The 26872-nt window shown below is 35.2% G+C and overlaps 2 protein-coding genes across 2 annotated transcripts in view; both read left to right on the forward strand.

The window, feature by feature from the left end:
• The first annotated feature begins 1737 nt into the window (after positions 1–1737).
• Positions 1738–16846, forward strand: LOC126967648 (facilitated trehalose transporter Tret1-like). Its single transcript, XM_050812219.1, has 8 exons — positions 1738–1855; positions 3656–3885; positions 6426–6746; positions 8890–9004; positions 12341–12412; positions 12908–13125; positions 15901–16083; positions 16552–16846. Exons 1-8 carry the CDS (start codon positions 1819–1821, stop codon positions 16789–16791), a joined length of 1416 nt encoding a protein of 471 aa, XP_050668176.1. The 5' UTR covers positions 1738–1818; the 3' UTR covers positions 16792–16846.
• Positions 16847–21329: 4483 nt separating this feature from the next.
• LOC126967633 (long-chain fatty acid transport protein 1) overlaps positions 21330–26872 on the forward strand; it is a 45984-nt gene continuing 40441 nt past the window's right edge. Inside the window, exons 1-2 of the mRNA XM_050812200.1 lie at positions 21330–21453; positions 24358–24613. Of these exons, the coding sequence (XP_050668157.1) occupies positions 24399–24613 (215 nt within the window). The 5' untranslated portion in view covers positions 21330–21453; positions 24358–24398. The remainder of the gene's footprint in view (positions 21454–24357; positions 24614–26872) is intronic.

The following is a 26872-nucleotide window of genomic DNA, read 5'->3' on the forward strand; positions in this document are numbered from 1 at the left end:
GAAATCATTTATATAACTAAGGAATAGAAAAGGTCCTAAAATCGAGCACTGTGGAACCCCCATTTTTAACAATTAATCCAGAGGACCGCTTTCAATTGACATCCACCAGTTTACAATTTAAATATGTTTTCATTAAGTCCGATGCTATACTTCTAATACCATAGTGGTGAAGTTTTCCGACTAATGTTTCGTGTTTAACGCAATCGAAAGCCTTGGATAAATCACAAAAGAAGCCAATCGCATTACGAGTCTCTTCCCAGGCTTCAAAAATATTATGCACCAGCATCGGTAGTTGAAAGACCCTGGGTAAAACCAAACTGTTTGGAGTATAATAAATTGATTTAATATTAACTAAGTTAGTAGTGTCACTGCTACAGCTAAATCTGGTCCAAAAATATCAACCAAAGACTTGACAAGTTTAACTGATATGCCCTAAAGATTTTATTATGCCTAATTTTTAATAGATTTAAAAGCTTTTATAACATAAGAACTAGAAACATGATCAAATTTAAAAGTTTTATCACATTCAAGAATATTTTCTTTCAAACGTTAAAGAGCGGAGTTTGGTGATGATTTCAACGAATTCGTAGGTACAGATATATCTATCTGTAAAGAATGTTTCGAAAATGGTTGCAACGTTGAAATTCGACGTTACAGATTTGTTATTAATGTTTAAATTTAACTCAGATATTTTATGGGTCGGAAGGGTACCAGCTTTTTCATTTATTATTTTGCAATTCATTTTTATTACGTTAGAACTATTGATTATTTTGTCTCGTATATAACTTGATTTAGCTATAATACAATGTATTTTTAAATTTTTAGAAAACAATTGAACATATCATTTGAACTCATCACTACAGTTATATTGACGCTCCGCATATAAGTCATAAAATTTAGCCTGATTTTGTGTAATTCAACTGTTGCCCACTCGCTAAAAACTATTGCATTAGTGAAATGGAATTTCTTAAATTATAGAACTTATTAATATCAAACATTTCATTTGATTTTAATGTATTTTGTAATAATCTCTAAAAAGGGTGGCCCTCTTTTTATGCGGTCTCATGTAACTGGCACAAAAGTTGTTTTACAAACAATAAACCTACAACCTACACTTGTATGAAGGTCCATCAAATATTGTTTAAATCAATCGTCTTTTTTTGGTGACAGAAATTCCTATATAGTATAATAACTGTTGATTTTGAGTCCAATTTTATTGCTTTTAGATTTTGTATTAAAATATGATACCTTCACCTCAGCTTTAATTTTTTGAACGCACGGAGGCGTAATTATATTGCTAATTTCTTTTTAGCCTAGATACCAACCGCCGCATCGACACAAGCCTGACAGCACTCCTGTTTTCGGTCCGAGGCCATTTTTTAAGAGACGGTGATGAAATGGCTATGGCCGGGTCTCTGATTAGCCTAATAATACCACCAGTGGACGCAACCGTATTTTTGTACTATCAACAAAAGTTTAAGCAATTCACATGGTATTTTTTTTTATAAAACCGCTTGCGGATGCATTATAACAAAATTCCTTTTAATTAAGTGTTGGGTAATTCAAGTCTATTCAAGAGAGAATAAAAGAGATACCCAAAGTAATAGTATATTGTACTTATTCGTTGTTAAGCTTTGTTGAAGTTATAATAGAAAAATTGCCAGTGATTATGATTATACTGTTTTACAGTCTAAACCCGGAATGAATTTTATCAATTAATCTCATGATATAATGTTTGGTAATGATAGCACGAGATGAGATGTTGTCGACAAACCATCTTTAATCAGTTAGTTATTCGTAGTTAGTTTAACTGCTAGAATGTCTGCTATCCGCCAAGCTGGATTTACCGCGATCGGTAAGTATGTGTTACTCTAAAATTCTTAAGCAATTGGTAGTGGACCGTTTTTTTTAACTTGTTAATTTATTTGTTCGTTTTTTAGTTTCTATGTGTGGTTCAAATCTACCAAGCTGACTTAGATACCTTGTCCTAAAGTATTGAACTTTTAAATGGTTCTGTTCTGATGCGGTTCTGAGCGGTATCTCTCAGTATCGAAGATGCAAAGATAGAATAATTGCCCCTCATCCGGGAGGGGCCGTCTGTGTTTGAATTTATATTTTGTACGTTTATTCGAAGCTTGTGAACAAATACAAAGACTGTGTGTGATGTTGACTAGCTAGCACTAAGCATTTAGGTGCCTTGAACTTAGGGCGGTTAAAAGACAAATAGGCATACCATACGTCGGTTAGGGCGCTTAATATCCCGTGTGTATTTACCATAAGTGGTACCACCGTCTAGAATTGGGATCCACGTATGGAAGCCGAATATCTTTAGTTAGTATGACATAGCTACTTGGCTGAAAGTTGGCTCCTAACAAGGGAACTCCTGAATGTTTAATAGCATAGACATTTCTATGGCTGTATGCTATCTCCTACACTGCATACCAATGATATGTTAGACACCTCCAACAAACAGATGAAACTTGTGTCTAATATAGAGTCCTCTCTTGAGATGGTCGGGGAATGAGTTGAATTGGGTCTTGTCCAATTTACCCCAAGATGACTCAAGTTTGCGTGTTTACCACTAAAGAAAAACCCATTTGTTGCATCACCGCTCTTCGACAATACTTCCCTTAAAGCGATTGCCAAATCTGCGGTCATCTGGAGGAAAAAGCCACTTTGGCTTCGAAGAAGCTGGGCGTCATAAATAGAGCACAGCAATATTGACCGCGTGCAACGCACAGCAGCACAAATTGTTGAGGACCCAGTGCTCTGTAAACGGCTAGATCCCTTGGCGTTGCAAAGTGCGGTTTTCAAGGAGCTTTCTTTCATGTAATACAAAGCTGTGAAATGAGCTTCCTTGTGAGATGCGATACGACATGGGTACCTTAAAAAAAGCGCGTACACCTTCCTTAAATGGCCGACCGATGCTCCTTTTTTAATAATCAAAAACAAGATGCGTCGCAACACACACTTAGGTCGATTGTTCCCCTCTATTGCTTGTTCCGCGCTCTCGCTTGTTCCGCGCTCTCGCTTGTTCCGCGCTCTCGCTTGTTCCGCGCTCTCGCTTGTTCCGCGCTCTCCCTTGTTCCGCGCTCTCGCTTGTTCCGCGCTCTCGCTTGTCCCAACGTGTCACTTTGTCGTGCGTGCAGCCGGCGTTCATCGAATTATGAGACCCTATCACAAACAATATATTCTAACCTTAGATTAAGGATTGGTCTCCGCTGCGCAACAAGTAGATACCGCACTATCTAAGAACAATAGCTTCTTTATTGCGGCAACTATTAGATGCTTGTGTGCGTGGCATCTTGACCCCCAATGGCAACTTGCAAATTTCGTAACATACGCTTCATGTTATCTTACATTGAAATTAATAAAATACAAAATAACTCCTGATGTTATGTGATCTCAGTCTCTTTATTGTTTCTTGTAGTATTATTAATTTTACAAATTTTTACTACGTAAGCCGGCATTTTATTTCAATTATCAGCAAAGTTTAACAGAACATGTGGCACGTCAACGTCACACATTGTTCAAGACTGGCTCGAGTACGCCTCTTGGGCATAGTCATAGTTGCCGCACTCCAACTAGATACTACTCCTGTAGTTGGAGCGCAGCAGAGACCAATCCTTAATCTAAGATTCGAACCATGTTTCAGTCGGGTACCTGGGCCTGAGCATGGGTATAGTATACTCTTGGCCTTCGTCAACTCTTCGCCTGTTTTCTTCAACGAATACGACCCTGGATAGACCCATGACAGAGACAGAACTGGCACTATTCGGCAGTCTGTCATCTATAGCGGCTCTGGTCAGTGTGCCATGCGCTGGTTTCTTAGTTGATGTCCTTGGCAGGAAGTATTCCTGTGTACTCTTCTCTTTGCCGCAAGTTGTAAGTACTTTATATTTTAATTTTGTTTTAGTTTTACACTGAGTACTGGCTCCTTAACAGAAACCATTTAAGTATGCATTTTTTACTAAACACGGAAGTATCTGAAATTCTACTAATTACTTTCTCTATTACTGTTATTCATCATTTCAGCCGGAAGACGTCCACTGCTGGACAAAGGCCTCACCCCAAAAAAAAAAGATCGCAATGACGATCGATCCTGCGCTGCCCTCATCCAACCTATTCCAGCGATCTTGACCAGATCGTCGGTCCATCTTGTGGGGGGCCTACCAACACTACGCCTTCCGGTATCCGTGGTCGCCATTCGAGGACATTATTGCCCAAACGGCCATCTGTCTGTCGAACTACATATGTGCCCTGCCAATTTCCACATCAGTTTCGCAATCATTTGGGCTATTGTTACTGTGACAGAAAGTTGTGACCGTAGCTAGTGAAATTACTGGTCAAATGAGACTTAACATTTTATGTCTCAAGGTGACGAGCGCAATTGTAGTGCCGCCAAGAATTTTTGGGTCTTTCAAGAATCCTGAGCGGCACTGAATTGTAATGGGCAGGGCGTATAAATTTCCATCAGCTGAACGTCCTGCTCGTCGCGTCCCTTATTTTCATATAAAAATATTTAGCCCGTATTAGGAACAAAGTGTAGAGCAAGATTAACTTTAACTATTAAAATAGCGATAACCAAATTCAATATTTGCAGTAAGAAGTTGTTGCACGTAGCTTAAATGCCAATATTGTTTTTAAGTGTATTGAACTTACGACAGATAGTTCAATATATTGGAATCCTTATTCCTAATAATACCTACCGAAAAACAGGCTTGAAGCCTGTTTTTATGACAATTATTGACGAGACGAGCATGACGTTCAGCTGATGGTCATTGACACGCCCTGCCCATTACAATGCAGTGCTGCTGAGGATTATTGAAAAACCCAAAAATTATAAGTGGCACTACAATTGAACTCATCTTCTTGAGGCATAAGTCTCATTTGCCGACCGAACTTCAGACCGAAACACAATAATGCTTACACATTACTGCTTCACGGCAGAACTAGGCGCCGTTGTTGTACCCATGATCTAGCCGGCATCCTGTGCAAAGGAGCCTCCCTCTGATAATATAGACTTATTTCAGCATCAATAGCAAAGCTGTTTGTCAAAATAATACAATTTACCGACGTTATAAAATTCTGCTGTATACTTTATTTTTTCAACTTGCTTCTTGCTACCTAAAAAGATTTTTTTTTTAATTTTGGAAAATATCATTAGAATAATATAAAAGTTTAGGCTTACGACATTACTAATAAGTAAAAAATATAAATCCAAAAATTTGTTTATACTTTGGCAAAGCTAAGTTAGTAAATATTTCTTGGGGACGGTTTTCAAGTATCCGCAGAGATAAAATCGTCGTACAACAAAAGATAACAAAATTAAAGATCTTGTTTGCTTTGTTCAACTCTCAGGTTGTGGCTTCATCTACAGGATCTACTTTACAGTTGATAACCTGCTCAACGCCAATATTTGCATATTAGGAAATTGACTTGAGATGTCGCTCTTGTAAATCTAAACAATATGTTATGTTTTTTTTAAAGGTATAACCATCACTTCTAGGATTAATACACAAATAAAATTTGTAAAACAAAATTTTATGAACGATGCGGGACTCGAGCCTACGACCTCCGGCGATCCGTGCCGTTGCTCTAACCAACTGAAAATTAAAGATGTTTCATTATCAATTATGGCGTACTTATAATATACAAGATTTTATTAATGTTATCGACATTAACTGTATTTGTTTTAAGATTTTTGACTTTCGATATTATTCTTTTAACTTTAAATTTGTATTAATTATTTAGATATGCTTGATTTAAGAACTTGGAATTTAAAATAATATTTGTAGAAGTTATTTGATTCGCCGTGATTGTATAAAAATCTTAGAAGGCCTGATACAACAAGACTACTAGCGCTTCATTTTCAATAACCGAAAATTTTGTTACTCGACCCAACTTTGTATGAAACTTATTCTACTTTGTTGTTCAAGTTAAAAGTAATAAAACAATCCATAAAATAAAGCGATTAAAAGCTTAGATTGAGGATTAGTCTCCGCTGCGCTCCAACTAGATACCGCAGGCGTAGTCGCAAAGTGCGGCAACTAATACTACGCCCATGTGAGCGTATTCGAACCAGTCTCGAACAATGTGTGACATTGACATGCCACATGTTTTGTTAAACTTTGCTAATAATTGAAATAAAATGCCGGGTTGCGTAAAAAAACTTTGTAAAAATAATACTAAGAGAAATAAGAAAGACACTGGGATCACATATCATCAGTAATTATTTTGTATTTTATTAATTTCAATATTAAATAACATGAAGCGTATTTTACAAAATTTGAAAGCTGCCACGCACACAAGCATCTAATAGTTGCTGTCATAAAAAACCTATTGTTTTTAGGTAGTGCGGTCTCTAGTTGGAGCGCAGCGGAGACCAATCCCTAATCTAAGATTAATAGACTGTTTTTCAACAGATTGCCTGGGCAATGATATGCTGTTGCTATAAAGTGGAATTGATCTTAGCAGCATTATTTATATCTGGTCTTGGTGGGTGCATCTTCATGATAGTACCTATGTTCATCTGCGAATTCTGCCAGGAAACCGTTAGAGGAATGATGACGCCAGTCCCTATAATATTCTATGGACTTGGTATGCTTTTGTCGTATGTTTTTGGGGGCTGTTTGGAGTACGCGAAAATGAACTATGTGTCACTTAGCCTTGCTGTCATAGGCTTGTTTCTAATGGGTTTGATGAAGGAATCCCCCACGTTTTTGATGAAGAAAGGACTTGAAAAGGTAAGAATTCATTATCGAATACCTTTCTAAAAGGCCGACAACGCTCCTGTAATTCCTCTGGTGTAACAAGAGAATGTAGGCGGCGTTGATCATTTAAAACCAGGTGACCCGTACGCTCGTTTGTTCGTTCTTCCTTATGTCAACTGGTCCATAAAGCAATTGGAGGTATGATATGGAATGTTTTTTGCGAGGAAGTTCACTACTACCAGTGACCACCACTCTTAATATGCCAGTAAGAAGAAGTATGCACGTTATTCCGTTATAATCCATTTTTTATAAAAAAAAGCCCGATGAATTTCTTCGCCCGTCCTTTCAGGTCCGAGGCAGTTTATTTCGATTTGGGTGGTAGTTTTTGACGTTCAATAAGTGATTTTGAATCCTATTTTGAATGAAAACATCTGAATTTGAATTTATGTTTCTGTTTGAAGGGCGCCTTAGCCTGAAGCTTCAGTTCTACTAAGACTAATGCATGGTGATGATGGTATTCAAATAACCGGGGTCCAATCAAATTTCTACTACTACTACTGGGATTATTTATACAAATTTCATTTGCAATAGAAGCAAACGGTGCAGCCATGGGTCGGTTGGCTTGGCAATAACACCCGTCGGGATAGAGAATTGGGGGCATATTTCACATCGTCCTTTTTTGAGAGGAGGAAAATACATATTACAAATAAAGATCCTGAAGCAGGATCCATTCGTTGGGCTCGGGTGTCAATTCAAATTCAAGTTCTAATATTTTTATTCAAAATAGGATGTGACATCACTTATTGAAAGTTAAAAACTACCATCCATTCCAAAACGAATACTTCAGACCTGAGAAGAATGGGCGCAACAAACTCATCGAGCTTGTTTCAAAGTAAAATTGTTATTAGCCAATTAAATAAGAAATTTAAACTTATTATTTAATAGCCTGAGGGCGATCGCTCCATTCCCGATCTGTGGTATCATTACAACAGTCATTTAAATATGTTATGGTAACCTTTACCACACAAACGTTTTTAAGAATAATTTTGAATAAAGGTAATACTTGGTACAAAAGACCCACAAACGAAGAGACTTACTAACTCGTCTTAGCCGAGTAGTAGGCATTAAAAGTTTAAGTCTGTTCCTGGTGATAACATTATAGTAATGACAGTCTCTAGCAAATTCACTTATGTGCCTATGAACATACATTCTATTATCAAGAATATATTGAGAAGCAACTGTGAAGATGTTCATTTCTTTAAAATTTGCTCTCAATTATTCTTTAGGCCCTAGGTTATATATTTATAACCCAGTCCTAAACGACCCATTGCGCTAATAGCCCTCTTCTGCAGCACAAATATTGTATTAATATCGGCAGCGTTGCCCCATAGCAATATACCATAGGACAAAATACTATGGGAATAACTGAAGTAAACTATCCAAATGACGGCACGAGACTCAAATAGCCAGATTTTGGCGAGTCACCACGTAGAGGCGAAATACGTGTCAAATTTTTTAAAGACAAATATTGGCGGAATTAACACTAAGGAAATCTCAAATCATTTGGATAATTATGGATTTCCGCAAAGTAACGCCTACTTCAATAAATTTTCCTAAAGTAAACTAGTCACGCCGTATCTATGTCAGTTAATTGTCTAATCTTTTTAACCGGGGGCCCCTTAAAAATTTGAAATCCAGAGTAATGCCAAGAAATATTGCAGATTCCACCGGTTTTATCACCTCTCCGCTTAACAAAACACCTGCATCTACATTTTTGACATTTGGTACGCTAAATTTTATATATTTCGTTTTCTTGCTATTTAAGAATCGGTTATTAGCGCTAAATACACGATGACGGTCACTTCGTGATACATAACTTGGTTTCTTTTCACATTGAAAATCAGTGAAGTGTCGTCCACAAATACTACTATTTCATGTTTTTTTTTCTATATATAACATACGCGAACACCCCCTACTGGCTCAAACCCTCCCCTATGCTGGTAGCTCGTAAGCTTTTCCAGTGACATGGGCATCCACGTGGGCCGTGGAGGTCGTAAATACTACGCAATGGTCGCGAGGTGTTTTAGGACACTCGAACCTCGGACCGGCTCATCACCCATAAATTTTGGTTGAAATAAAAAAAAAACATTTTATAATACATTTATTTAAACGGCAGGAGGCAGCGGAATCCATAGCGTATTTCCGAGGTGTGAAAGTGAGCTCGAAGTTAGTAACACAAGAACTGAATACAATCAGGAGAGCGCTGAACCCTGATTTTGAGATGACAGAAGGTAATAATAATAATAAACTGCTAAACATAAGTAAATAAATAAAGGAAACAAATAAAGGACGTTGATGCCTTGAGACCAGATTGATTGTCTGTCATTATATAGAAATGTTCATTGGTCATGTTCATCAAAAGGTGTGTGTGCTTATGTATGCACGCAAGAAGTTATACTTCTTTGGCCTAACGCAGCAAAAATCACTAAAGTGATGAAGTGAAAGTAAATCTCTTTTTTTAAAGTAGTAATGTAGGTATTTAAGTCATTTAATATCATCATTTTTGTTTAACTCTTCATTTCTTTAATTTTAATTGTTCAACTTTGTTACTCTTTTCGCACTATTGTAAATGTTGTTTACACCTGTAAAGACATGTCATATTGTACAATCCCTTGTGTACTTGCTAAAATTTTAATTTTATAATGATGTGTTGTTAGTGTAATTATCTTAATAAATAAAATAAAAAAAATAAGTGATTTATTCCTCGTGCTATTCCACGTTTTAGAAAGAACAATTTTTATTGATTGCAAAGATGGCTTTGACAGTATTAATTATTAAATAATGAATACGGGCCCCATACAGCCGTACTATTACGGCTTGAACCCTTTGCCTGTCCAAATAATGGACGGAGAAACAAAAAAAAAATAACGAATGACGCAAACGTCAGAAAATTTTAGGAACCAACTTCAACCTGTTACTTTTGTGTTACAGTGATGCGAGCGCATCTTAAAATTTCACTCACATCATCAAAAATTTTATTACAGTTTATTGCGGCCCATTCTTAAGTAAACTATTATCATTTGCGAGTACATTACTAGTTATAATTAGCTGTAATATAACTTACGTGATTATAATCTAGTACTTATTCACCGCAAACATTGTTAATAAGTCTGAGGCTTAGTGAACTTGACTGATAAAGATTGTACATTGTAGTCATTGAAACGTAAATAATATAGCAGTTAATATGGTGAATTCTTAGATTAAGGATTGGTCTCAGCTATGCCAACTAGATACCGTAATACCTAAGAACAATAGCATTCTTATTACGGCAACTATTTGTTGCTTGTGTGCGTGGCATCTTGACACTCTTCAAATTTTGTGACATAGCAAAATTTGAAATATGTCATTGTAACATAACAAAATTTGAAATATGTCATTGTAACATAACAAAATTTGAAATATGTCATTGAGTGCTTCGTGTTATTTTATATTGATGAAATGTGATCCCAGTGTCTTTCTTATTTCTTATAGTATTATTTTTACAAAGTTTTACTACGCAACCCGGCATTTTAGTTTCAATTATTAGCAAAGTTTAACAGAACATGTGGCACGTCAACGTCACACATTGTTCGAGACAGGCTCGAGTACGCCCACTTGGGCGTAGTATTAGTTGCTTCACTTCGCGACTACGCCGGCAGTATCTAGTTGGAGCGCAACGGAGACCAATCCTTTATCTAAGGGCTACTAACTCTTTATATGCAGGGTGTAATAGTTAAGTATGCCCAGGTGACTATTCCGTAACTATAACAGATATCAAAAACTTTAAACTGAATAGAGTAGGTACGTTCCCTAATCAGTAAAATGACATCAATAACTTTTTAAAAAACAAATAAGAAATATCTAAAATTTTGATATTAAATTAATATTCAGGTAAAAATTGTTTCAATTGACTATTACTTCCGTATATTAATAAATATTATAATCCGTATATAAATATTATATATTATACAAAACGATAGTTAATTATTATTAAATACTAGTTGACCCAGCAAACTTTGTACTGCCATATTAATGGTAGGTAGCTAAAATTTGTTTTTTACCTCCTGAGAAAGTAAGGCAGATATAAATATTCTAGTTAGCTATTTATTTTAAGCTATTCTTTCAATTTGATTTTTGAATGACGGGGGACACATGAAACGAAAAACAAAATTATTGTTTTTATTTCATTCCATTTTCATATTTATTCACCTTTTAAACCTTCCCTAGACTTCCACAAATAATTCAAGATCAAAATTAGCCAGATCGGTCCGTTCTCGAGTTTTAGCGAGACTAATGAACAGCAATTAATTTTTTTATATATAGATTACTCCAATCGCGAGTAAGGATTAGTACATTTCCGAAAGTAATAAAAATATTTATTTGGACGTCGTCAAAAATCGACGTTGATTTTCAAGTAAACCGAATGTTTTGAAGGCTTTATCACTGACATATTGTGGCAAGCTCACCGTGATGTAATTTATTGTGATAGGCTTAAAGAAACAAGTTTACAGACGTGTTAATTTATAATAAAGCTCCTAAAAATATAAGCGATGGCTCTTACGATTCTGAATATCATCTAGAAAAATGTATCTAAAGTACCAGTAAAGTCATATTATTATAACTAAACGACACATAACATCAATCGTAATTCATTAAACAAGGCGAATGTGCTTTTTAGATTTTTTTTTATAACAATAAGGGACCAGGCGAGCAGGTCGTTCAGCTGATGGTAATTGATGCGAACTGCCCGTTACAATGCAGTGCCGCTCAGGATACATGAAAAATACAAAAATTCTGAGCGGCATTACAAATTCTCATGGCTCAGTAATTTAAGACGAAAACACAATAATGCTCACATATAACTGTTTCACGGCAGAAATAGGCGCCCACCACAAGGTAACCATAAAATAGCCGGCATCCTGTGCAAAGGAGCCTCCCACAGGACAAAAAATTGAGGTTAAGCTCTATTTTGAGCAATTGCACGCACCTCATACAAAGAGACATACGTATAATCTGCGCGCAATAAAGTAATAAACCTGGCCTGTTTTCATCGCTTGTCTAGCATCAAGAGGCTCTATCTAGACGTATAAATTACCTTAGTAAATTAAGATGAAAAAATATTGCATTTAGTTATTCGGTAATAACTCAAACGTGATTAATGTTGTATGAATTTTAAAAATGATTCCAATAAAAAGTTCTGACTCCTGGAAGTCTATCTCTATGATTTAAAACACAAAATATTTTTAAGTAAAAAATTAGATTTTTCGATTGCAATTTTCTTTAACCTTAAAAAACATATGATGGAAATCGTTGGCAAGAATCAGGTTGAACAGCTCTTCGGAATACTGGTGGCAAATGCAGTGGAAGAAGTACAATGCACAGAGTGCCAAGTGTGAGTTCTTTTACATATACAATCGCGTAAAAGTTAACTACGATTTATCTGGCGTTGAAAGAGCGTTATGATGTTTTCCTATACTATCACTAGATGGCGCTCTTTCGACGCCATACAATCGTATTATTGATGCCAAACATAAACCAATCTACACGATGCCAAACGATGTTAATTTTACATTTAGTTAATGTTTTAGATGCAATAAGCGAGGAGGAAAAGCTAAAACCATCAATGACAACGGAAAAGCTCTCATTCTGGCAATTCATCAGTAAGTACCATATAAAAACTTTCTTTTTTAAATAACTCAATCTGATATAATATATATTCTAAGTACACTCTCCTTTCATTTTCTACAATATATACAATAAGCCTGGTTACAATAGTGGAACCGTTTGCTAGCTATTGAAAAACGAAATTCATTCATCAGCGACAGCCTTAAGGATTGAATCAAGGAAATGACACTTATGAATGTCAGAAGTTTGCATTTCTTTTTATATCTACCGCCACTTCGGAAAGGGTTGAGCTTTAACGAGAAGAAGTGGCAGGAAACTCATTACCACTCTTTTAAATCAAAATTTACAGCTTCATCTTTTTACAAATCATATCAGTTATAATATATAAGTAATGCAACAAAAATACTCCGAACGTCAAATACTCAACGACTTACACGAGTTAGTCAAAAAAAGTAAACGTAAATAAATAACATAGCAGATAACCATAAAGTGAGCGCCCATGCTCTGCTGAGTGATCCTTTTTTTTCCAGAAAAATCACGTTCAACAAGAAGAGCCCTGATGCTATGTCTAGTGTTGTACACGGCATCGATATTCCAAGGCTTAGTGGTCGTTCAGGTATATGCGGAGCCACTGTTCGAGGAAGCTGTGCCGAATATCTCAACTACACTATCGAGTGTTTTGTTCGCTATCATCGTCATTGTCTCTGGCTTGATGGCTTCTTATCTCATGGAGAAAGCTGGAAGGCGGGTGAGTTCATATAAAATAAAAGCGTAAGAAACCAATGTGTGTTGCCAGTGATGATTTACCGTACGCAGACGTGGTCGCTAACTATGGGCCTTATGAGGAAGCTCATAGTCGCTCAGAGGGCAATGGAGAGGGTTATTCTCGGAGTTTCCTTGCGAGATCGAATCAGAAATGAGGAGATCCGTAGGAGAACCATAGTCATCGAAATATCCCAGAAGTGGCAGTGGGCAGGGTACGCACCCCGACGGACAGATGGCCGTTGGGGCAGTAAAGTCCTCGAATGGCGACCACGTACCGGAAGACGTAGTGTTGGTACGTCCCCCACAAGATGGACCGACGATGTGGTCAAAATGAAGGCCTATCGTCATGGCGATCTTTGGGGGAGGCTTTTGTCCAACAGCGGAAAACTTCCGGCAGATATGATGATGATGATGAAAAGCTTAAGAATAAATTTCTTCATTATGTAATAGCTGATAAGCGGAAGCTAAATTGTACTATCGATTTGCTGGTGTTTTTATTAATAAACATAATATTTTCATGATTTTATCGATTATAGTTGCATTATTAGATGGACTATTATTTGTGTGATACTTAGATTAAGGTTTGGTCTCCGCTGCGCCCCAATTAGATACCGCAGGCATTGTCGCAAAGTGTGGCAAATAAATACTACGTCCAAGTAGGCGTACTCGAGCCAGTCTCAAACAATGTGTGACGTTGACGTGCCACATGTTCTGTTAAACTTTGTTAAAGAGATAAAGACACTAGGATCATATATCACCAGTAAGTATTTTGTATTGTATTAATTTCATTGTAAAATAGCACGGAGCGTATGTTACAAAAATTTAAAGATGCCATTGAATGTGCCACGCACACTAGCATCTAATAGTTGCCGTTATAAAAAAGCTCTTGTTCTTAGTTGCGGTATCTAGTTGGAGCGCAGTGGAGACCAATCCTTAATCTAGGGTATGATAGTTGACTAAGGGTCGATAAACCGTGAAATAAAGACAGTAAAATTAATACAACTTGTCAAATTGACAGTTGACATAGTACTGTCAATTGTCTCTGTAAAATATGTTTTAACCCAGAATCTCTCACTTATCGCATTGAGATAATGAAATGGGTCAACGTCTTCATAAAATATTAAATCTAAGCAATAATACACAAAGCACATATAAATTAAATGACGTAGAGATTATACAATGAGAATGTAAATCGTTTTTAGAATAACCACAACATATACGTTATCGAGACTTCTATTATCTTTTTCTATCTATATAATATATATATATAATGAAAATGGTCTTTGTTTGAGGCTCTTTCACACCTAAATCTCTGATATGAATTCACCACCATTCGATGCGAAATTTATCCTAGATGGTTTATGGCTACTTATTTTATATTGTTTAATTTATTTTCATTTAAAATTCGCCCAGCGAAACGGGTTGGACCGGCTAGTGTCATATAGTATTATGTATTTATATCGCTTATAGTCGCCTGCGCTCAACGGCGCCTTTTTCTGCCGTGACACAATAATGTAAGCATTATTGTGTTTCGGTCTGAAGGGTGCCGTAGCTAGTGGAATTACTGGGCGAATAAGACTTAACATCTTACGTCTTAAGGTGACGAGCGTATTTTAGTGCCGCTCAGAATTTTAGGGATTTTCAAGAATCCTTAGTGGCACTGCATGCCCATTAGCAGGCCGTATCAATTACCATCAGCTGAACGTCCTCTTCGTCTCTTCCCTTATTGTCATAAAAATTCTAATCTTATTCTAGCAGCGACGCCTCTGTGTCTTGTCAAATCAACGCTGACAAGTCTCAATAGCTGGCCTAGAGGATGGACTATGTCAATTTATATTATTGTGACATCTCACTCATTTCACTGCTCCCATAAACCAATCGAACGATCGGCTTGATCGGTAAAACATAAAACTGCTGGAACCAATTCGACACTAAGCACCCTTAGGAGCTGTTAACTCTCGAACTCTGGAACGGGCGTCGAATAAAAAAATATCATAAATTCAAGAAATTGAAGCGGTTCTTCACTGAGGATGATCAGAGGAAAAAAATACACTAGAATTGTAAACCTCCTTATTATGTACCTAAAATTGCTTCAAGACACTGCACGGCAGAACATTAGTAAATTTATGTTCTTCTAAATGGGCAGTAATACAAGACTCAGGCAGACTTCGAATTTCATGCAAACGATCGCATGATATTCGAATCGAGGACTCTTAAAAAGTTCTAGATAAAATCTGCTCCATAGCATTTTTGCACATGAATATGATATTATCTGAGTGAGAAACAAGGGCTGCATCTAATTTAAGAAAGCAAAATAGATTTCAGCCTTTATTTTAAACTCTGATGTTCAGCCTGAACAAAGTCGGATTGAACAACTAGTTTCTATCCAAATTCTGCCCAAATTTGAAAATCTATTAACAACAAGTAATTGCGGAGTCAACATCTCCTAAGGATACCTCGTGTAGAGGCGAAACACGTGTTGTATTGAATAAAACAGAATTTACACTCAATAAAAAAAATATATGGCCGTTGGCGCAGTAAAGTCCTTGAATAGCGACCACGTACCGGAAGAGGCAGTGTTGGTAGGCCCCTATAAGATGGACCGACGATCTGGTCAAGCACAGGACCGATCGGTGTGGAAATCTTTGGGGGAGTCCTTTGTCCAGCAGTGGACGTCTTCCGGCTAATGATGATGAAAAAAATTTAACAAATAATAAAAAAAATAACTAGTTCCTACTTTGCCTTTATATATTTCCAGCCTTTATTGATCTACTCGTCCGCGGTGTCCGGCGTGGCTTGTCTAGTACTAGGCTCGCAGATTCAGTTCCATTGGGGGCCGCACTGGATATCAGCTATATTTCTCTACACCTACTGCATCGCTTATTCTGTCGGGCCTGCTATGGTGCCTTTCGTTCTCGTCGCAGAAGTATTTTTACCTGAGGTGAGTTATAGTTTCTTGGTAATTGAGAAAGTTGGAAGTTCATCTATCTTAAATGCCAGCAACGGACCTGTGATTCCTCAGGTTACCCGTTCATTTCTTTGTTCTCCTAATTCCTTTATTTTTTTCTTATTTATTCCTAGCTTAATCATTTGAATCTTAGATAATTTATACGTCTAGTTACGTCGGTTGTCTATCAGCAAGAGAGAATCCCTAAACCGATAAAAACAGGTCAGGTTTAATACTTTAGTGTGCGTGACAAGCTACGTTTTACACTCGTAATTTGTATGTCATATAAAAGTTAGTGTACGTGCATTGCTCAAAATAGAGGTTCCTTGTAATCTCTTTTTTTTTTCAATGTTTTCATATCTGTTATATATCTAGACGTATTAATGATCTAAGATACCTAGCTATCTTTATAAGGCTATTATTAATTTTGTATTTTGTGTGGAATAATATTGTTATTTTCAGGTCAAAAGCATCGTATCCGTGATATCCGTAGAGTGGGCCTGGATTTGCAACTTCATAATACTCTTCATCTTCAATCCCCTCGTAGCTGCCGTTGGTCTCGGGCCAGTCTTCTATCTCTTCTCTGCTGTCTGCTTCGCCACTGTAGTCTTCTGTATCTTCTTCCTACCAGAAACTAAGGGTTTGACAGTGGATGTTATACAAACGCTGTTTGTAAGACGCAGAGGCGCAGCAGTAATATAGATTTAAGGCTGTGTTGGGAGTTCTATTATAAACTAATAAAAGAGCAACTTTTCTATGATTGTATATTTATTTCGATGTGTCCAAATTTTTTATTTGCAGATATTTTTTTTTGAATTTAAGTGTTACTTCCGCTAAGTTTTGTTAGTCAACATGCACATCCTGCCCGAACGCCATATAGTTCAACGCGTCCTCCACTAAATAATAATATCTAACCCCATCATTCGGTTGACAACTGCTGGACTATTAATAATTTATGTCTGGATGTATGTTTGAACTTCTTTAACGCAAAAACTACTGAAAGAATGTTGATGAAACTTTACAATAATATAGCTTAGACACCAGGTAAAGTAATAACACATAGGCTATTATTTATAAAACTATCGCGTGAATTATACTTTATATGGCAAAACAACGTTTGCCGGGTCAGCTAGTAAAAAATAAACAAACAACATTGGAAATTTGGAACAATTTGACAAAGCTAATACACACAAGTAAAAACGATGAATGAGTTGCAAAAGTATAAACTGCAGTGCAGCCAACAACGACCTTCTCCGAATACAATAAGGAATGATCTTACATGCACAAAGATCTAAATGATAAACAGAGTTAGCTAATTGATAAGAAGAAATTAATAAATAGTACAGGGCATGTGATTTGGAATGTATACATTAAATTTATGTGTTTAGTTTTGGGAGAATGAGTGTGTGAGTTCTTCTTCTTCTTCTTCTTCTTCTTCCACGAGTTTCTCTGTTTCTTCATAATCTTGTGATTATAACCAGGAGTCAAGATGTTTTTAGGTATTATTATATACTGAATACTTTGGGTGTTACAAGTTTGTTAAAAGTTACAAGCTCTTACGAACTTGCAAGAATTGGTGCCCTGAATCCTTCTGAGGTGTCCCAAGGACTCTTAATGTCTTTATCTTACCTTTGTCACTACCTTAAACTGTACGGTAGGTATACTAACTACCGTAATAGACGAACCCTGTGTGAAAGCGATATAACTATCCTTACATAAAAAACCTAGGTGTGAGAAAGAGACGGAATAGATGAAGACCCATGAAACCGTTTCGAATCAATTTGGTGTCCATTACTCTCCTCTCTAATTGGACCGCGTTTTAATTTTAGTGTTTTTATCGTTATTGTTCTATATTTTAACGGACATTCATTTATAAAAATAAAGGGGTAGTGTTACATATAGCAACGATCCAACTAAAGAAACATTTCACAGATAAATCAGTATTTAATTCGTCAATTCTACTTTCGCGATGTTTATTTAAGTACAATATATGCATTAAAATATTAAAGAATATATTTTATATACGCAGTAAATATTCTATTTTCTTTATTTAGATTATAATCACCTAAGAAAAAATTTGTTAGATAATAAAATATTGTATACGTGAATATGACGCCGTTTATCAATATTTGTCATACGGATTGACCAAAAGCAAAATACTACACACTACACTAACTCACAAACACATCTGTATAACTTGCGCATACAAACATTTTCCCCCTTATTCATAATGGTCCGCTAACTTTAAACAGCCGCTTAGGAGGGTTTTTTCTCATGCTGACTTAGGTCAATAGAAGAAGACAGAGTGAGAATTAGCAATGCTTTAAGTTAGAAGACTATTATTAGGGTTTAAATTTAGTTTCGCCGTAATGAGGAGAGTGTTTGTCTATTACGATAGTATCCAAAGTTTGTGGTAACTACAGAATTTCATGCGAAGACAGCTCATGTTAACAAGAGAGTAAATTCTGGGGCAACACTTCGGGTTTAACCCAATCCAAAACTCTAATCCAAGCAGAAGGGCTCAGTAGGAAAACTTACGCATCCTAGACAGGACGCTAACGGGCACTGCAGATTAAACAAACACTTCGGAAATTGCAGAGCGTGTAGATTCTGTAATCATGTAGATGAAACCTCGTAACAGATGCTCTTTGAATGCATTACTTTTATTATTACCATCTTCTTTGGGATGACCAATTGATTCTTCATCCACTTGAGATACGTCAGCTCATTCCAAAATATATATAATAAGATTCATGAAAATAATCAGTCTTACCAGTGACCTATAATTAACAGTGGATTTCTAGCTGTATCTTTTTATTCATGTCATTGCAAACTTTAAGCTTTCCCTGAGTTCAACCCTATCGATAGGTAGTATTTTGGGTATTCTAGGAGGTGTTCTAAATAAAGTCTTTATTAAGTTATTTTATACTTTTCAGTTTTTGAAGTCGGTTTTTTAAGCGTATTTTTTTTATATTTTACCATGCTATAATTATTTTTTACATTACTATTTTTAATCGAGCGCATCCATTCCATCATACAGTAGAAGTGTTCTTTAACTGTGAAATTTTTCATCATTGATTAGGATATCTTTTTAGCAAACATTTTGAGCAAGCTGCTCCATTTGTAGTAAAGTAGGTAAAAAAAGATTCTGATATAGGTACTAAAGGTGATATAAGTACAATAATAATTATTTACGCACTGACACGAAAGTGTCTCCGTTATCACTGTTTATTTTAACTATGTTTTTTATCCAATTAAGATGAACTAAACTTTATTACTAACTGTATAGAGTTGTAAATACTGGTCAGTATTTTGCCGTTCAGGGGCTATAAACATTTATAATTAATGATAACCTCGCATAGTGATGTATAATATTTCTAATGATTGTCGATAAACGCTATGAGACCGCTATTCAGTTAAATATTTAATTAGAAACGTCAGATATATATCAAAAATAATCTCTTGAAACATCAGAAAAAAAATGTCCCTGGGTTTTCTTTAGGTGTCCCTATTTTAATTTTCGATATCTTATCGAAATACCAATACCGCGTTTATAAGGAATTTCGTTCAAATAATTATGGTTTGCGGGCTACGGTTTAAATTAAATTTACTCATTCACACACACAGGTGTGAATTCAAGTTTGAGGTATGCTGCTGTGAGGATCAAGGGATTACGATGGGGTTTTGGTAGATTTATATATGGTGGTTTTTTGAGAAGGGCGGTGATGGCCAAGTCGGAAGCTACGAGACGAAAAGAAAGTCGCGAAAGGAGTCAAGCCCTCGATTGATATTAAGATTTTCAGCTACAGAGTCCACTGGTTCACTAATACAGGATGTAATTTTTTTTTGAATAATCATTCGATTTCCGTCAAAAATTCAAGAAAATTTAAAAACTAAATATACTGCATATTGGTTTTTTACAAATTGAGGGCATGACTTCTTTTACGACTTTCCTCCAAGTTTCATAGTTAGTTAGTTAAGTATTCTCAGTTATATATTTTTACTGTAAAAGTAACCTTACTCACACTTACTAACAAGATGTTAGAGTTCATAATATCATAAATAGCTTAAGTAACGCTTGAGCGCTAAAAACTGTGAAATGGATCATGTGGGTTGTTAAACTGTCTGTAATGATGTGTATTGCTTATTAAAATTATCGATAGTTTAATATAATATACGAAACCGCTACGACTTTGAACATTTAAACGGATAATTATAACGAAATGCAAAGAAAAAATATATTATAAAAATCATATTGTTATATTTAATTGTGATCTTATACTATCGATACCAAATTTTTATAAGTTTTACCTTTATGATTATAAATTTCATATATTATATTTTACCTTTCATGCTATCTCATTTATTTTATTTTAATTTAAGTTAAAGTAAGTATTTCTGAATCCCAAGCTATCGATTAATTAATTAGCTATTGATATTGAGCACATCACATTTAAAATCAGCATACATGTCTTTGATTCGAGTAATATAGAATTTTTACTGCATTTCGTAGTGCTAGGAATATTGTTTCCCTAAATATTATGTAAATTTATATAAAAAAACGACAAACGTTAGTAAAACTAAATAATCCAAGACTATATTAAATAATAATAATTTTAACTCGCATAATAAATCAAAGGAGATACTAAAAAAAATCGACGTAATTATTCATTATGTATAATATTGAAAGACACAATTATAAAAAACAAACACGATACGATATATTTTTTTTAAAATAAATTTTACCGACTAAGTTCATTCGTGTCCCAGTTAATAAACAGGTAAATACATTATAAATGACATGAGAATAATACTTCTCACAACACAGAACCTTAACCAGGCTTCTTTGCACAGGCTGCCGGCTAGAATATGGGTACAACAACGGCGCCTAAATCTGCCGTGAAGCAGTAATGTGTAAACATTACTCTGTTTCGGTCTGAAGGGCGCTTAGTGAAATTACTGGGCAAATGAGACTCAACTTCTTATGTCTGAAGGTGACGAGCGCAATTGTAGTGCCGCCCAGAATTTTTAGGAGTTTCAAGAATCCTGACCGGCACTGAATTGTAATGTGCATGGCGTATCAATTACCATTAGTTGAACGTCTTGCTCGTCTAGATCCCAATTATCATAAAAAAAATGTTTATTTAATTTTATTAAAACGGTTAGCTGTTGTCCCAACACTAGCCAATTTGTCGCTGCACAATGAGCCCGGCTAGGTCCTTGCATCTTAGTTTGAGCAGTCTGCGTTTGCATGATCCGGGTGTAGTATCGTTGTTAAGTGTTAAGCGATTAAATAATCTATGTTTATTGCATTCCTTGTGTTCATTAATTAATATCGGCATTGAAGTGGCTAATTAGATTCGCGTATGTATCTATTTATAAGTTACATTATGCATGTTTATACTTACAGTTTAATATTAGTTCAGATAGCTATTTTAATATGACTATCATCAAATTATAAAATACTATTAAACGATACTTTATTTCTCAGATTAATACATAGCCTGGTTGTTTTTGAGATGTTTACTTATATGCGTCTTTTTTATTAGTATGTAATTATTTCAATTCATTTATGATTATTATTACTGAATAAATTATAATTGATCAATTAGTTAATATTGGCAATTGCAAAATGCGGGTATTTGTCTTATATTGCAGGGATTTAAAAAAATATATTTTATCCTACAGGTATTTATGTATTCGGGAATAATGTATTCTAAAGCCATCGGCAATTAATGATTTTAAAATATGTAGTAATAAACTGATAAGGATTAATATTGTATTTGTGTAAACAGCAATTCCACTATACATCATTTTGCTATATCTCAACGGGTTTTCTTGAAAAGCTTCCAGATGACTTATTTTTTCCGACAACTCCCTAACAAATATCGTTAATGTATACAAAACATATACAAAAACTAAACAATTTATATACCAAAACCTTCCTCGAGAATCACGCTATCCATTGGTGGCAATCAGTGCAGTAGTTTTAGATTTTAACAGACTTTTTACAGACAGACGCGGCGGACGACTTTTTTTTATATTATTACTAGCCGTTCCCGCTCGACTCGCTGGGCGAATTGTAAAAGGAAATAAATTAAACAATAAAAAAATAAGTATTCGCATTTGTAATTAAATTTCGCATCGAATGGTGGTAGTTTCATGTCGATACGATCAGTGGTTTAGGCGTGAAAGTGCCTCAAACAAAGACTCCAATGTCCAACTGAGTAAATAGTTGCATAGTTCAATAATTAATAACTACTTATTCATTGTCTATTTATTAAATAAGTAAATTTTATTTATGTATGCAAGAGTAGGCACTAATAAGTATACGTATGATGGTACCTCTAGAGGAGGCCTTCACCTTTGAGATCGAGGGGTTCTTAATATAAAAATTTATTTTTAAATTAAAAGTTATAGAAATAAATTTATTTTGTATATAATATGTTAATATTTATGGAATATGTACAAATTATTTAATTTAGTATGAAATATGAGGCTTTTTTATTTTTTATTTTTATTATTATTATTATGATGGTACCTGTGTCATCACCGCGGCCTACCTCTCTTGTAACACCAGAGGAATGACATGAGTCTTTCCGGACATATAAAACGTCGAATACATATGAACAATTTGTTATGTTTTTAAAGTGATAACCCTCACTTCTAGGATTGATACACAAATAAAATTTGGAAACAAAATTTTATGAACGATGCGGGACTCGAACCCACGACCTCTGGCTTTCCGTGCCAGCGCTCTGCCAACTGAGCTAACCGTTCGAGTGACGTAACTTCATAAAATCTTGCATGCTTGGTTCAACTCTCACGGAACATACATACTCGTATTAATTTGAAAAACAATAAAACATTGATACACGGGTCGACGGCGTTTTTTATGTTTGGTTAATAATATTCGTATTATTGGTGTTTTAATAAAAATAATGGTAAAACTTGCTAGTTTATAAATATTAAGTGAATAAGCAAAGATCTCATTGGGGAGGAACAAACTCCATTCAGCAGGAACTTGCCTAAGTATAAATAATTGGGTATTGCATTGTTTAATACTAAGGCCATTAATAAACTTAAGCTAGTAAGAACAAAATATAATATTGTAATAGTGTTATAAGTAAAAATTTATACGCTACTTATGATGTATAGCAATGATTGTTTGAGGCGTCCAACATATCATTGACGAATATGCAGAAGATACAGTCTAGCACAGCACACAGACTTGGGGACTTCAGCGTTCATGGGCTTGGAGTCTCAATCCCGAGGCCATAACTACCATTGACAACAACTTGTATGCTGTGCCCAATGAGGAAGCTGTTAGTCCACTTGCATAGACAGTCGGGAAGCCCAAATAATGGAAGTTTTGGGAGAAGCGCCATGTGCCAGTTATAATTAATGGCCTACCCTAAATCCATGCTACGTACCAGGCCTTCTCTATTGCTTTAGATAGCAAGATTACAAATGTTATATTTTATACCCTTTTGAAAGAAATAGGTTTCTGAGTCCGAAGTTATTCTGATGATGCCAGATGACGTATCAAAAGTTGTTTTTTTAGAAAAGTGATTCTAATCAAGACAATAAATGATGACGATTTCATCGGACGGTAGTTTAAAATACAGCGCCACTTAGATTCTTGAAAAACACAAATTTCTCAGCGGCACTACGATTGCGCTCGTCACCTTGTGACATATGATGTTAAGTCTCATTTGCCCAGTAATCTCACTAGCTATGGCGCCCATTAAACTGAAGCACAGAAATGATTCACATCAGAAAAATATGCCTCTAGCCGGTATATTGTAAATCATGCTAATAATGAAACGAATCTAAAATTGCGAAGATACAAGTCCGTCTGACAGTAAAATAGGGATAGGCAAGTATAGCAGATAGGTGATATTACATGTGCAAGAGGAAGCGAACGATAGCCGTCATTTTAGATTCGTTATTGTTGTTCTTTATTGGCACGAGTTATTTAAAAATCCTCCCACTGGTAGTCAGCTCATTGCCCCAATTTTCGGTCCAAACTTGCTGATAGTAGGTAATATTTTTATCCCTTACTCAGCAATTAAACTGGATATAATATTATTTCCATGATCTTTTACTCTATTCAGTGTAAAAATGTAATGCATGAATAAAGTTTGGATAGCGTGCTTGTAGGTTTTGCTATGGTATTAATAATTTTGATTCAAAGTCATTATTAGGAAAATTATATTTATCGTATTCGCCTTTTTATTAAACTGATACATTTTTTTTAATTTACAGATTGATTTCAAAACATGCGCAGTGTAAAGTAAAGTACCAGGATGGAAGGAAAGACAGAAGTTCCGTTCGAACGAGCCGAGCGACTAAAAATACTTATTCTGACATCAATAGCTATTGTGTGCAGTTTTCTGTCATTGGCCGTTCGACATTACCCAATACTGTTGTGTATCGTTGCAATTTTGGCTGTGTATTTGCTTAGTGGCAACCGATATCAATGGATTTATATATGGAGGAAGACTGTTTACCGGGATTTGAAGTAAGTTTATACTTAAATTTATGCTATAAAATATTTTGCAATATCTCGTGTTAAAGTATAACAAATTAACAAAAAGAGTGCTTAATTTGACTATACTTTCTAGGTTACCTATTCAGAAAAATACAAATAATTAGTATATAAAGCAATACCTTTTTAATATTTATATGCGAAAACTGTTAATGTTTTATAGTTAAATATATCTTCAATTATTGAATATTATAATATATCAATATAGTTTTCCGAATATTATATAAATAAATTATCACAGTAATATCTGGCGTCTTCATGGTTATTATAATTCTGATGAGAAGGGAATTAAAAGTGTAAAATTGTATTTGAACAAATTTTGTACTAAAATTCACCGATACGATTACGTATAGCGTAGCACTGCTATTACCTAGCGGTTTGTGCGCAGGTTCTGTCAAAATAATTGTTTTCCGTTAGCAAGTATTAATAATGTTTAGTTAATTAAATACTAATCATGGTGGCGTGGGCACGGGGAAGGGCGCTGGTGCGGGACGCGACTTGCGTCGACACTCTGGCTCTTTCTCATGTCCAAGTTACGTCAGTTGGTGCTGGGGCTGCTGCTTCGACTGCCGAAGACAGCAAAGGTCGGAAATATGTCGGTCTCAGTGAGTCTACTATCTTTGTGCTGTTTAGTGTCGAGACACTTGGCTCGTGGGGCCCTGAGGCGCGAAAAATGTACAAAGTACTATATTCTCGCCTCAATAAGGCTACTAGCAACCCAATTCGGTCAACGTATCTGCCCAGCTATCTGACGTGAAAATGCTGTCAGTATTCTTGGTACGATTCCACGTAATAATAGTTATAATTTAATGTAATCATAGTATTGTACATATAGTTATAAGATTTGTTTTGTTTGAATAAATATCCAGCAATACAATCATGTTCATCAATAAAGTTTTTTCGATTTATTCACATCTTATGTTTGATCTAGAAATTAGTATAACAAGGTTTATAGCTTTTATCCATGAATTTATTTATCCATTAAAGTGTAATTAGGAATGGATATTTTTATTTGAAGACAGACTTATAGAAGACTTAGAAATTGAAAAGCCGTATAATTTACTTGGCTTAAATCCTCCTAGCATTTGTAATATTATTTAATACACAAGCTTTTAATGTATTAATTACTGTTCTGTCAAACAAGGAGCGTGTTGTGTTGATTAGATTACATAAAAGGTCTCAACGGAATCAAGCCTGTTAATTAATTTAACATTTAATTAAGTTAGTATGTCCACCTGTTCTATTAAAAATATTAGATACTAGCTGACCCAACAGACGTTGTTCTGTTCATAATAAAAAAAAAGGTCTTGCGGATGGAATTTTGGAAAATCCGTTCTTAGCTGACCTCTACTCGGTGAAAAGAATATTCTTACCAAATTTCAAGTCTTTAGCTCTAATGGTTTCAGGGATATCGCGATGAGTGACTATATATGTGGAAACCTATATATATAAAAATGAATTGCTGTTCGTTAGTCTCGCTAAAACTCCAGAATGGCTGGACCGATTTGGCTAATTTTGGTCTTGAATTATTTATGGAAGTCCAGAGAAGGTTTAAAAGGTGAATAAATATGAAAATTTTCGGAATTAAATAAAAATAACAATTTTGCTTTTCCTTTCATGTGTCCCCCGTAGTTCAGAAACCAAATTGAAAAAATAGTTTAAAATGAATAACTAATTAGAATCTTTGTATCTTTCTAACTTTCTCAGGAGGTAAAAAACAAACTTAATTTTAGCTACCTATAGTTGGTAGATTAACTACAGTTGTTGACTGTGATGGCAATACAACGTTTGCTGGGTCAGCTAGTCTCTTATATATATATAGATAAACACAAATTAAGTATGAATATACAGATTTCTTGATTTTTAACAAGAAATGTATTAACAAGGTTTAAACTCGATATAGAGTCGAGAGAAAGGAGTAGCTAACTAAAAATAGTGATTCACAAAATGTTATTTATTTTTTAATTCTATTTGATCTCATTTAATCTTTACCAAAGCTTCGGATGCAATAACGCTCTGTAACAAAACCAGTGCAAGAAACTCTCCTAGTATTCTCGCTATTTTGCACCCTCTTTAAATATCACTCATATACTCACCAGTAGTATACTTCGTTGTACAGGATTCCATTAAAATGTAGTATGCGATCATTATTATGAAATTACTAGACTTGCGAGTTTTAGCATCCTAAAATTATGTCTTAAGTGACAAACGCAAATGCGATTGCTGATATTT

The sequence above is a fragment of the Leptidea sinapis genome, chromosome 13, assembly GCF_905404315.1.
Source record: "Leptidea sinapis chromosome 13, ilLepSina1.1, whole genome shotgun sequence".
NCBI lineage: Eukaryota > Metazoa > Arthropoda > Insecta > Lepidoptera > Pieridae > Leptidea > Leptidea sinapis.

Coding starts and splice junctions, on each gene's coding strand:
- LOC126967648 (XM_050812219.1), top strand. CDS start 1,819: ATGTCTGCTATCCGCCAAGCTGGATTTACCGCGATCG. Junction 1,856..3,655: donor AGCTGGATTTACCGCGATCG/GTAAGTATGTGT, acceptor ACCATGTTTCAG/TCGGGTACCTGGGCCTGAGC. Junction 16,084..16,551: donor CAGAAGTATTTTTACCTGAG/GTGAGTTATAGT, acceptor TGTTATTTTCAG/GTCAAAAGCATCGTATCCGT.